Source organism: Mixophyes fleayi, chromosome 8 (genome assembly GCF_038048845.1).
Source record: "Mixophyes fleayi isolate aMixFle1 chromosome 8, aMixFle1.hap1, whole genome shotgun sequence".
NCBI lineage: Eukaryota > Metazoa > Chordata > Amphibia > Anura > Limnodynastidae > Mixophyes > Mixophyes fleayi.
In genome coordinates, this window is record NC_134409.1 from 134892176 (window position 1) to 134904490 (window position 12315).

The 12315-nt window shown below is 39.8% G+C and overlaps 3 protein-coding genes across 16 annotated transcripts in view; 2 read left to right on the forward strand and 1 right to left on the reverse strand.

The window, feature by feature from the left end:
* Window positions 1-3271, forward strand: part of SLC6A6 (solute carrier family 6 member 6) — a 44007-nt gene extending 40736 nt beyond the window's left edge. For all 3 annotated transcript variants that reach the window (XM_075183662.1, XM_075183660.1, XM_075183661.1), the window contains exon 14: window positions 440-3271. In XM_075183662.1, the coding sequence (XP_075039763.1) occupies window positions 440-568 (129 nt within the window). In that variant the 3' untranslated portion in view covers window positions 569-3271. The remainder of the gene's footprint in view (window positions 1-439) is intronic.
* Window positions 1-12315, forward strand: part of LSM3 (LSM3 homolog, U6 small nuclear RNA and mRNA degradation associated) — a 491439-nt gene that overhangs the window by 94335 nt on the left and 384789 nt on the right. The window lies entirely within an intron of this gene.
* Window positions 8864-12315, reverse strand: part of GRIP2 (glutamate receptor interacting protein 2) — a 225014-nt gene continuing 221562 nt past the window's right edge. For 11 of the 12 annotated variants that reach the window (XM_075183667.1, XM_075183668.1, XM_075183669.1 and 8 more), the window contains one exon: window positions 8864-11066. In XM_075183667.1, the coding sequence (XP_075039768.1) occupies window positions 10893-11066 (174 nt within the window). In that variant the 3' untranslated portion in view covers window positions 8864-10892. The remainder of the gene's footprint in view (window positions 11067-12315) is intronic. The other variant, XM_075183666.1, reaches the window with a different exon arrangement.

Genomic DNA, 12315 nt, shown 5'->3' on the forward strand with positions numbered 1-12315 from the left:
CGGCTTCCCAATACATTACTCATACAGGAAGTCTGGCTGATAACAGAGGACAATAGCTTTTTATACTTGGCTATTGCATTCCTTCCAGAATATGGGAACCTTAATCTATTAATCTCTGAATGTGATGGTGGCTCGACTTGTATTTTAGGATTAAAAATGAACGCACTACCTTAAGTGAGGGCCACAGTCAAGTAAAATGGCGTCCGCATTAGAATTAACAGATATTGGACTTCTCTTTATAAATAATTCTGTCAGGAAAAACTATTAAAGATTAATAAAGTTTTCTTTCAGAATACAAAAATATAGTCTGCGTTCTGTAATAAAATGACAAATGACGGAGTAAGGCGATGTCTGTACCACATAAGCCCCACCCACTACACGGGGGCGGCGGTTATGACATCACTCACGCCAATATCTGTATTTACTTTTGTTCCCACAGAGGATCAAATCCGTCACGGCTCCAAAGGAGGTCAATCGCTGGGCCAAGGACTCTGAGGGCGCCGCTCCTTTCTGTCCGAATGGGGGGCACCAGAAGCCCACTCACGTCATTGTGGAGACCATGATGTAAACCAGCGTTCGGCCTCCTCCCGGTGCGAGGAGGTAAACCCGTCACCCAGGCTATTTACTAACCCTCTCCTTAGGTTTAGGAGATCTCTATTTGCACTAGAATACGATTGGTCGGCTCTTGTAGAGAACATTGTATATTACGTGTGCGCAGGTGCGTATTTTATAACATTTTGTAGTGAGCTCCTGGTCTCTCTGTGCAGAGGCAGACTCATAGCACAAGATTTTAAAGATGTCGTTTTTATATATTTGAATATACATTTTAATTGTCTTTATCACTTGTATAGAAAAGGTGAGAACTGATCAGTAACACAAATTGTTTTATTATAAAAAAAAAGCAGCGATAGACCATCTGTATCGTCCATCTGTTGGAGGACTACAAGTCCCCGTGTGCCCAGCCTGCTGGGACTTGTAGTGCACCAACAGGTAGATAGCCAAGGGTTGCCTAAGCCTGTTCTCAAGCTTTTACTCAAGAAAACCAAAAGATTTAAATAATAATACAGGTCTGTCTAATATTAAAGGGTCAAAACCTACAACCAACCAATCACACATTAGCTTAGTACAGTGATGGGCAACAGCCGGCCCTAAGAGCCTTCACCTGTGGCCCCCAACCACCTTCCTGCTTTGTCAGATGTTTGTTATAGCTTGTAACACTTGTTTATAATGATACGTTATTACAGATAGGTGACTCTTTCTTTGATTAATGTATCGTTTTAACTTATTAGGGAGATTAAGGGTAATATGTGGCCATTTTGAAGGTTAGAGGGACGCCCATGTTGCCTATCACTGATCTACTACAAGTTTGACTATGAAAACTAACATCTGATTGGTCATTATGGATGACGGCACAATGGTGCAATATATTAAGTATTTATATTCTAATTTTTCAAAACTGTAATATTATGAAGGATTTTAGCATTATTGAAAGATGCATCACTCAGGGATATGACTCTTATGGCGACAGAGAACTGGTCTGTTGGTATTTTTCCTGACCAACCAGTATAAACCTGAGCAGTGAGGTTTCTGAAGATTAGAGTTTGGGCAAAGGCCTTTCCTCCCTTCCATAATTTGTAACGCTCTACCTATATCTTGGGCTGATTTGTAGCATTATGTATTTAGTTTTATAGGCAGGCTCATTAAACCACTAATCTCCAACCTTTAAGTCACTTTACAGAGCCCGTCAGCCTAACTTTGTGAAATGCAAAGCAAGAACCCCCCCTTGTCCAAATCCTATGCTTAATAATTAGATCACTGAGTGCTAGATCCTCCATTAACATCACGGTAACAACACAAAATGTATCAGCTCCAGCTATATAAACTTACATTTTTTTTTTTAGAGTATTCAGATAGGAAGTGGTTTTGATATTTATGATCTTGTAGTAGTTTTGGATTGAGCACAAGGTGGTACATACGTGTCTGTCTATAACATGCCATGTAGGCTTCCGGCCAGATGAAGGGACCTTTAATTAATTTTTTACTATAATTATTTTGTTGCAAATGTATCCCACTCTCAAACTTTTTTTTTTTTTTTACTTACACCATTTTATGTAGCTACTTATTTGATAAAATCGTACCGTCCACACGCAGGTTTTGAGTATAAATCTTATTACCAGATCAACGTTAATGGGCGTTTTTCCTGCTTCTCTGCTGCCACCTTTATGGTCACTTTGTAGAATGCAGACTTTGGCATAGTTTCATGCTGCCCTGTTAATAAATCAACCTTTCTAGGAAACAAATTAACAGCTGCCAATGACATTTAACCACAGACTTTGATTTACAGAAGCGTTGACCAGACAGTATAATTTTTTTTCTATTTTTTTTTTCTCGCGCTGCTTTCAGAGACAGAATTTAAATGGAAGATCAAAGTACAAATCCTGATACGGTTTAGATGTTGTAAATGTTATTCAGCCTCAAGAGAAATATTATAAAGTCCCAGCAGCAGTAAATATTGTGCTCTGTTGTGGCCTAAACTGCCACAATAACTGGAGCAGGAGGTGAAGGGTTACTGTTAAACATTTCTACTACAATGGTGGAATTTGAACATGTATAAATCACCTTTATGCAGTAAAGTGTCATTATGAATCCTTCAATACTGATGAGAATGCTCCTATAGGTTCTATATGATTTATCCCACACATTTTTCACATTTACTTTCTAACTAATGCCCCAAAGACTGGGGGATCTAAGATACATGCAAAGTGCAAACATTCATAGGTAAAAATTAGCAAACAGTATAAATCTTCTATACATTTTACTTTTTTTTTTTTTTATATATGGAAGTGGAGGAAAACAGCTCCCCAGACTTACTATTCAACAGAACAAATGATTTCCTATAACTCTATTTCGCAAACAGATAAATACAGAGTGCGGCGTGCAAAGGAAAATCTCCTTGTACTAAGTATATAAAACTATATGACCAACTAACCTGTCAATATTGTCTTTTACATTTCATGTCATTATATTCTTACAATAAAATACAAAAGGTCTTCTAAACGTAATCTTAGCAGAGACATCATCTGCTCCCGTCCCCCTAACATCAATCTCGTGGTGTCTGATGGGTAACAGTTTCCTTGCAGACGCTGCAGCAGTGAATAAGTTAAGAGCATTTTCTACATAGTTTACGCGGATATTTGTTTCACTCCGCTGATTTATCCTGTAACGTTAGAGGCTTCTGTAATCAACTTCAATAATAAACAGATTCAAACCACCTCGTCTTTGCTGTTATTATCAGATCGGCCACACACCGGCCGCTCCAAACATTTCACTCGATTGCCAAACGCTCAGATCGCTGTTCGTTTGGCCAAAAGTAGGAGGGCAGAGCGGCACTGCCACAACGGTATACTCCGCGCTACCAGTGTAGGCATCCTCCTGTCCTGATCTCACACTTTCTTCTCTGGCTCTTGTATTTTAATGTCTAAAATAAAGATGACGTTTAATTGCAAGCTTTTGTACAAGTGTTAAAGTTCTCACCTATTTAATAAACAAGGCAAAGCGCACTAACTAGCTTCATTACTGTGGGCGCAGCTCGGGAATTAGAGCAACCTAATGGTCTCTGGTTGCTATAGATTATGTATTATTCCTAGCGCTAATCAGTTAGCCTAGGGTACATTATTATATGTTCTGTACAGTGTGTGCGTGAAAATGGCATCAATAGGCGAGTGTAAAATATATAAAGTTTATATTTTATAGTAATACAACTAGGCTTTAAAAATATTTTTATCAGTATTAGCAGACAAAATCCAATAATGTAACGTGATTCTTCTGATTGAGCAGTTTGTTCTAAAAACAGTTCGGTCTTAGTGCAATTCAGTGTTTTATATAATTCTTGACTCCTTTATTGGTAGAATTAAGTTGAAAATGTGTCTATTCTTCAGATTCTTATAACAGATTCCTCAGTGTAATCCGTGCAGGCTCAGAGTGAGTGTAGACTCAGTGAGAAGAGTTTTCCTCTACGTGGGGTCAGTGGTTTTTAATAAAAAGACAACCTCAATCTCCTGCATCTTGTCCAGTATGTGACTTTCTATCTGCGGCGTCCACTGCTGACCTCTGATTATATACAGCAGCTGCTGGTGTAAATATTACACTGTCTGTATGTAGTATATAGATCAGGTAATATAAGATAGAACCTGGCGGATTCAGGTAATATTTGCTAGTTCTCTAAGTTTCCCACAGTGATGATCCCTCCATCCTATAAGGATTTAGTCACGGGCTGGTCGGTCTTAAGACTTTATATTTGTATATCCTCTGGCAGCGTTTTCCCCCCAGGTGGTATTAGTGGTGATTCAGCTGCGTCCGAGGGGCCCGGCAGCCGATGTGATAATGACCTGGTCCTACTGGGATAACTTGTACTTGTTTTTCTTGTGTAAAAAGGTCAAAAAAACTTGTTGTAAATTCCTAAAACGCGTCTCACCCAGTAATCTGGACTTTATCAAGGAAATGGTTTACTGGCTGTAATGGGTCTCTGTAATAGTCTCTCAATTATTAATTGACAGGTTTTAATTATGCCAATTAATAGTAAAACGTGGCCTTTAATCAAGTGTTCATTTAGAAGCTGCTTCTCTAAGAGTAGATCATATTGAGAATAATCTCTATACTCAATGTTGAAGTATTCCTGTAGTTCATTTATCAATTTATTTAAACTTTTATTCTGTCTTATGTTTTCTTTGTTTTTTTTAACCATATTTATTATTACCATAGATTGTAAGGTGCCACAGTGCCATACAGTAGGGAAAAACAGGGACATACAAGGTGGACAAAATAAATACAGATATGAAAAGAAAGGGTATGGAGGACCCTGCTCATTAGAGAACTTACATGGAAGAGGGCACGGCTGAAACAAGAGGAGCGAGTGTGGCTCAGAGTGGAGACTGGGACAGGTGTGAGAGTATATTAGTGCGAGTTGTATCATCGAGAATAAGGTAAGCTCTTAAAAAAAAAAAGTTTTTCAAAGAGCATCTAAAGATTTTAAGGCTGTGGGAAAGTCTGATTGGGCTTTGTAGGTAAATCCATAAGTGGGGAGCAGCACGGGAGAAGTCTTGTAGGTGGGAGTGAGAGGTGGTTACCAGAGACGAGACAAGGTGCAGGTCAGAGGTAGATCTAAGAGGGGGGAGGGAGAGTATTTTGATATAAGATTTGAGATGTATGCAGGGTTAGTGTTGTTGAGGGCTTTGTAGGTAAGGGCGAGTAATATGAATTTGATACTGGAGGACACAGGGAGCCAGTGTAGGGATTTGCAGGGTGCAGCAGATGTGGAGCGGTGAGAGAGGAAGATCAGTCTTGCAGCAGCATTTAGGATGGATTGAAGTCTGGATATATGGGTGTCAGGAATACCAGATAGCTGGAGGTTGCAATAGTCAAGACGGGAGATGATGAGAGAATGGATAAAAGATTTGGTAACATGTTGAGTAAGAAAAGGGCGTATTCCGGCAATGTTTTTAAGGTGGAGACGACAGGACTGGGAGAGAGTCTGGATGTGAGGAATAAAGCAGAGGGTGGAGTAACGTGTGACACCAGGGCAGCGGGCGTGGGAGACTGAGGATATTGTGGTGTTATTGACAGGAAGGTTTGAGGGCAGGTGGTGACTCTGGCTGGAGGGAAGACAATAAGCTCTGTTGTTGGACATGTTGAGCTTTAGGTAGCGTTGGGACATCCATGTGGAGATAGCAGAAAGACAGTTGGTTACACAAGATAGTACAGAAGGAGAGGGGTCAGGGGGAGAGATATAGAATTGGGTGTCATCAGCGTAGAGGTGGTATTAGAGGCCGAATGAGCGAATTAGTGCCCCAAGGGAAGAGATGTACAATGAAAAAAGTAAAGGGCCAAGATCAGAGCCTTGTGGGACCCCAACAGATAGTGGGGGAGGAGGGGAGGATGTGCCAGAGGTAGAAATATTAAAGGAGCAGTTCGATAGGTAGGAAGTGAACCAGGAAAGAACCGTGTCATGAAGGCCAATGGAGTGAGGGGTGTGTAGGAGAAGAGGGTGATCAACAGTATCAAAAGCAGCAGAGAGGTCCAGGAGGATGAGTATGGAGAAATGACCCTTAGGTAATCTACTTACTGCAGTCTTGGCAGAATGTTGGGGGCGGAAGCCTGACTGCAGAGAGTGACGAATGGAATTAAAGGAGAGAAAGTGAGACAGGCGTTTGCCTCCAAACTACAGCGACTTGTGTACAAAGGGGAGGAGAGAAATAGGGCGGTAGTTGGAGAGAGGCTGGATCGGGAGATGGTATCTTTAGAATAGGTGAGATGAGCGCATGTTTAAAGGAGGATGGGAATGTACCAGTGGAGATAGGTTGAAGAGGTGAGTTAGAGGTGGGCATGCAGTGGAGGAGAGGGAGCGGAGTAGTTAGGAGGGAATAGGGTCTAGTGGACAGGTTGTAGGGTGAGATGATGGGATGAGTGCAGAGACTTTATCTTCAGTTACTGGAGAGAATGAATTACGGGTGGATTGGGGAGTGTAGGTGACGGGTAGAGTGGGTGAAGGGTGTGGAATTTGGCATGAGGAAATATCTTGAATGGTGTCTCTAGAAATAGGTGGCACAATCATGGGCAGCGAGAGAGAAAGGAGCAGGTGGGCAGAGAAGGGATTGAAGGCGACGTGGGTTAATATTAGAGATTTGAAGAATGTTTGTTTATTGAAAGGACAGAGCTGTAAGATGAGGATGAATTTATAGTGGAGGAAATCGGGATAGGAAGCGAGATTTCCTCCAGTGCAAATAAAATTTGTGGTTAAAAATATAAACAGTGACAGGCAAGATACATTTACTGTTATTTAACTAGAGAATGAGAAAACAAAAATAATAAGAAATAAATAAATAAAAGGTTTTGGCTCCAGGGTGTGTTTATTAATACTTGAACTTTATTTGGCTAATGTTTGTTTGGTGTCCAAATCTGTTTTCAGCATTTGGGGGGTTAAGATTTCATTTTGTAAATCCAACTGGTTTCTTCCCTACTTTTTCTGCTAATTAATTAGTAATCACTGGAGCCAAATAACCAAAACCTTTATTATTAATTTCTTAATATTTTTGTTTTCATTTTCACATTGTAAAATAGTCAAGATAAGTATAATTATATTTAAGAGTCACTGTTATTAGTTTTAGCACCTCATTTTATCCTTATTATTAAACATTGGGTAATAGAAGAGGATATAGATTTCTAATGGATAAATAAACAGGATTCATGTATAAACATGGTGACAAAGTTGCAGTAGGACTATAATTACATTATCGACAATATGTGACAATTAGGAAAATATGGAGAACAGCTACAAAATATGGCATTGGTTGGGAAGCAACCATATTTCAGAAAATATATAAAAGCAACAATAAAACCATCAAAGATTGTGTCTAACAGAAAATCAAATCAGGATATAGAATTAAGTTTAAGTTTTTCAAAACTTAAAGGTAAATTATTTATTATATTCTAACACAAGCCATATTTATTCACTAAAACACAACAAAACAAATGAAAATTAAAAATACAAAGAAAACAAAGTTTAAATTGATAAATGAACTAAAGGGATATTTCAACATAGATTATGAATATAGAGATTATTATCAATATGATCTACTCTTAGAAAAGCAGTTTCTAAATGAACACTTGACTAAAGGCCACGTGTTACTATTAATTGACATCATTAAAACCTGTCAATTAATAATTGAGAGACTATTACAGAGACCCATTACAGACTATAAACCATCTCTTTGATAAAGTCCAGATTACTGGGTGAAGCGCATTTAAGGAATTTACAACAAGTTTATTTGACCTTTCTACACAAGAAAAACAAGTACAAGTTATCCCAGTAGGACCAGGTCATTATCACATCGGCTGCCGGGCCCCTCGGACGGGCGGACGCAGCTGAATCACCACTAATACCACCTGGGGGGGAACTCGCTGCCGGAGGATATACAAATATAAAGTCTTAAGACTGCCCAGCCCTTGACTAAATCCTTATAGGACGGATGGATCATCACTGTGGGGAACTTAGAGAACGAGCAAATAGAATCCACTGGATTCTGGTAATATCTTATACTACATACAGACAGTGTAATACTTACATAACACCAGCAGCTGCTGTATATAACAGAGGTCAGCAGTGGATGTCACATACTGGACAAGATGCAGGAGATCGATGTCGTCTTTTATTAATAACCACTGACACCGCGTATAGGGAAAACCCTTCTCACTGAGTCTACACTCACTCTGAGCCTGCAGGGATTACACTAAGGAATCTGTTATAAGAATCTGAATAGATGGATTTCCTACTTAATTCTACCAATAAAGGAGTCAAGAATTATATAAACACTGAATTGCACTAAGACTGAACTGTTTCTAGAACAAATTGCTCAATCAAAAGAATCACGTTAGATTATTGGATTTTGTCAGCTAATAACGATAATTTTATCATTTTAAAAGTCTAGTTGTATTACTATAAAATATAACTTCTATATATACACATTAATACCATTCTTACGTACACACACAGCATATAATAACTACTTACTGTACTATAACTGTGATGAGAGTTTGGAATAATACACAATCTACTATAAGTTCTCACCTGCATGGCTGCCTATGATCACTTACCTACAACCATCTGTGCTCGTCTTCTGTCTGCGATATTAACGGAGCAGCCTCCTACTACAACACTCATTGGATGGATTAAACAGAATATACTAATACAGTTATATCCATCTAGCGAGTGGAGGATTTGGATCAGGTTTCCAAAAACTATATTTGGCTTCTTCTACATATGATACAGAGATAGATTCATTATTGTTATTTCAACCACACAGACAGGTAAAATTCCAGATTTTATTAATAAAAACCCATATTATCCACAATAATCCCATTTTTTTTTCTTCTTTTAAATACAGAAAAGAATATTTACAAATGTGCCCAAAACAGGAGTAAAATAAAGTTTCTCCGGATCCTGTCGTTGTAACGTATTGTGCTTTCCTGAATACATAAGAATACCGAAATCTGTAGAAAAATACTTTACAAGTTCAGTTGCTTTAAACTCATACAGAGAAAAATACACATTTCGTAATGCGGGTTAACTGGACAAGATCATTGAAAATGCATAGGAAAAAGGTACAAGGAAACTATTTTAAAGCCTTCGGTTTAAATGCATCGTTTTAAAAACCCAGAATTGGGGGAGCTCTGTACCCACAAATATTGCATATAAAAATACCTTCAGTACCTGCTATGGCACAGAACATGCACGTGGTGAAATGCAGACAGTGCTGGTTCTATTGGGAATGGTAGGTACATCCGCTATGAGTCAGGCTTTCAAATTTAGGCAACAAAAACAATGCGTCACCTATACAAAGTGGAGGCGGCCATTTTGTTTGCTCAACCTATCTTCATGAAGCGCAGCCTAACCATTTAATGAAACGATATCGTCACGTGTGCAGATCCACCTATCCCTTCCCTAGGAACCAGTGATGTCATAGTTTCCTAGTGATCCGATAGGCTACGCCCCTAAGTCAAGGAATGGTTAGGCTGCTTTCCACAAATATAGGATGAGAAAACAAAATGGCTGCCCCCACTGTCTGTAGACGACAGGAGCACTTAAAAACAAACAAAGGAAATCTACATATATAGTAAAATGATGACTTAAGCTAGCAAACTGGTTCAACGCCCATGTCTTATTAGCCGCACTATTTAAAATATTGTCCAGTCACGAAACAGTGCTTCCCATGTGGATCTCTCGGGTCGGCCAATCAGAAAATTCTGCCGTCACTGGACACTACACAGAACAGGTACAAATGGAGGTATATTGTTTTATAAAAACATGCTACCCTCAAAGTTCATTGCTACCGTCTCGTCTCTGGCAGTGCAAGTGTTAAAAATTGTAATTAGCACAAAAAAAAAATAATAATGGGGGAAGCCAAATAAACATTCACCGTAGGCACAAGGAGTCCGGACTGAGAGAAACAAAATGGCGGCGACACGCTGTAGCGACTAAACCGAGTGAAACAGTGACGCACATTTCCCGGAAGTGTGTTTGTGATATCACAGTGCCAAGTGAGACGCTAAAAAGTGATCATTGTCGGTCTTCCTGAAAGGCAGTGCATCATGGGAAAAGGGATCTGTGAGCAGCCACCTGTAAAGGCGCGTCTGGGAAAGCTCGTGGCGAGGGCGTTGGGCCGTGGACAAAATGAGCAAGAGGGAAACGTTGGCAATCGGTGAATCTTGCGCATGGGGGGGGGGGACGGTGATGACGTGTATATATTTTGTGGTGTGTTGTGTATATTTTGTGGCGTCGTGTGTATATCTTGTGCGCTAGTAGGGTGGTAAGTATAAAGGCTGAGCGTGAGGAGACTATAAAGTGCATTTGTGGGAAAATAAGTAATGTGCAGTTCCAAAGGATCAATTAATGTGCGACAACCTTCTCTTCAGTAAATAAAGCAATAATAACATTACACAAACTGCAGGAAAACTCCTCAGCTTGGGAAATATCAGCGATTTTCTCTCAGAAACGATGAAGTAATCAATAGGAGAGGTATTGTTCTGGAAAAGCCCAATAATAATAGCACCATGAGAAATAAGGAGGAGGGGGGAGGGGGGGGGGGAACGGGACCCTTTTACTAGTGAAAATACATTTTAAACAAAGTGTTTAATGAAAAAGAGAAAAGTGGTTTTGTACTAAATTATAAGTGCTGAAAGTAGATCTATATAAAAAACAAACATTAATGTGGCTTTATCTGTGCAGGGAGTCACCGGCTCAGCAATACTGGGCCAAAATGCCCTTCGAAATCATCAAATATTCACTTTGGGTGGGGTGGGGTGGGGTGGGAGGGGGTTCAGGGTCATTTTTAGACTTCTCAGAGTGTTTTTGTGCTCGTCTTAGACTCCAAGCTAGTGGGGTGTCTTAGGGTCCCCCGATCGCCCCCGGGAATGGGGTTCCGACTGATAACCAGGTCCAGTCTGTCCCCAGCATCAGATAGAAGAGGCACCGCCAGGCAACAGTCAAAATCCCGTGTGCGGACGTGGTTCACCTGGATGGGAGACAGAAGGGGTAAATTGTCAATGTATTTTTCTAAAAATGTCCAGTAAAACACAAGGACTGAGGAAAGCGGTTGGAGACTTTCCCTAACATGACTGAAGATGTCACACTGCTTGGCAGGGGTAAAACATCAGGACCTCTGTCCCCTACACCCATGAGGCGGCCATTTTGTGACCTGAACCAATATTTGATTGCTATTGATTCACTAGAAACCAGTGAAATCACTGGAGGTACAAACATGGCTGCCTCCAGTAGACGACAGGGCCCTCGTGCTTCAGCGATGTCTCTAGTTTCGATGTAGAATACAATCTAGTCCATAATGGTTCAGCTCACAATATGGCCGACTCCACTGGGTGCCGGTGATTGGTGCAATTTAAGTTTAAACGCAGCCTTCCTGGGAGTACAGAAGAGCCTCGGTTACCTGCCTACATGATATTATTATTATTATTCCTTATAATTGGCAGTCATACAGTGAAGGTAGAGGGAAAGGGACCCGGTGCAGGCTGAGGTAAAGGTAATGGAGGAAGACAGGAATGAAGGAGAGAAGCTGTAGACATTGTTGAAACAAACCTATGAAACAAGAGTGAAGTATATAATCTTTGTCACTCTTTGGATGAGATCTGACTTAATATGGCCACCGTAGTTATGTTTAACGCATAATGCTGAGGCTAACAGTGTCTTTCACAGCTGTTTATACAATATTCACACCAGTCTGGTATTCTATATGGTATTTGCATCAGTTTATATGTAAATATCTAAGTATTAGATAGTAACATTACACTGGGGTGTGAGCTCCTACTGCAATCATTTTTAAGGTTTGCAATATCTGTATAACAGATTTAAATTCGCCTACAAAGGGATTAATGTGTCAAAAGGGCATTAAACACAAGCGCTGTTGCTCTATTATGCAAGTACTCCATTCAGCTAAATGCACATCTGCCCAAAATGTAATAAAGCAAAATATCTAACTGGCTGCATGCAATTTAATTTCCATTTAGTGAATTATCATGTATAATCTTATAGCAGTCAGGAATGGTCTGAGATCATTACACTGTTACATTCCTGCTGTTTTTTCTCACACGACCCAAAGTCTCTTTATTACATTAATGAAACTTCATCATTGTGTAGCAGAAACTATAATCGGTGATGTTTCACCTTTAAGTTCTGTAGTTTGCATCTGGCACCACCTAGAGGCAGGAGAAGGTACTGTGTAATTTTATTTTTCTTTATTGCATTTTCTA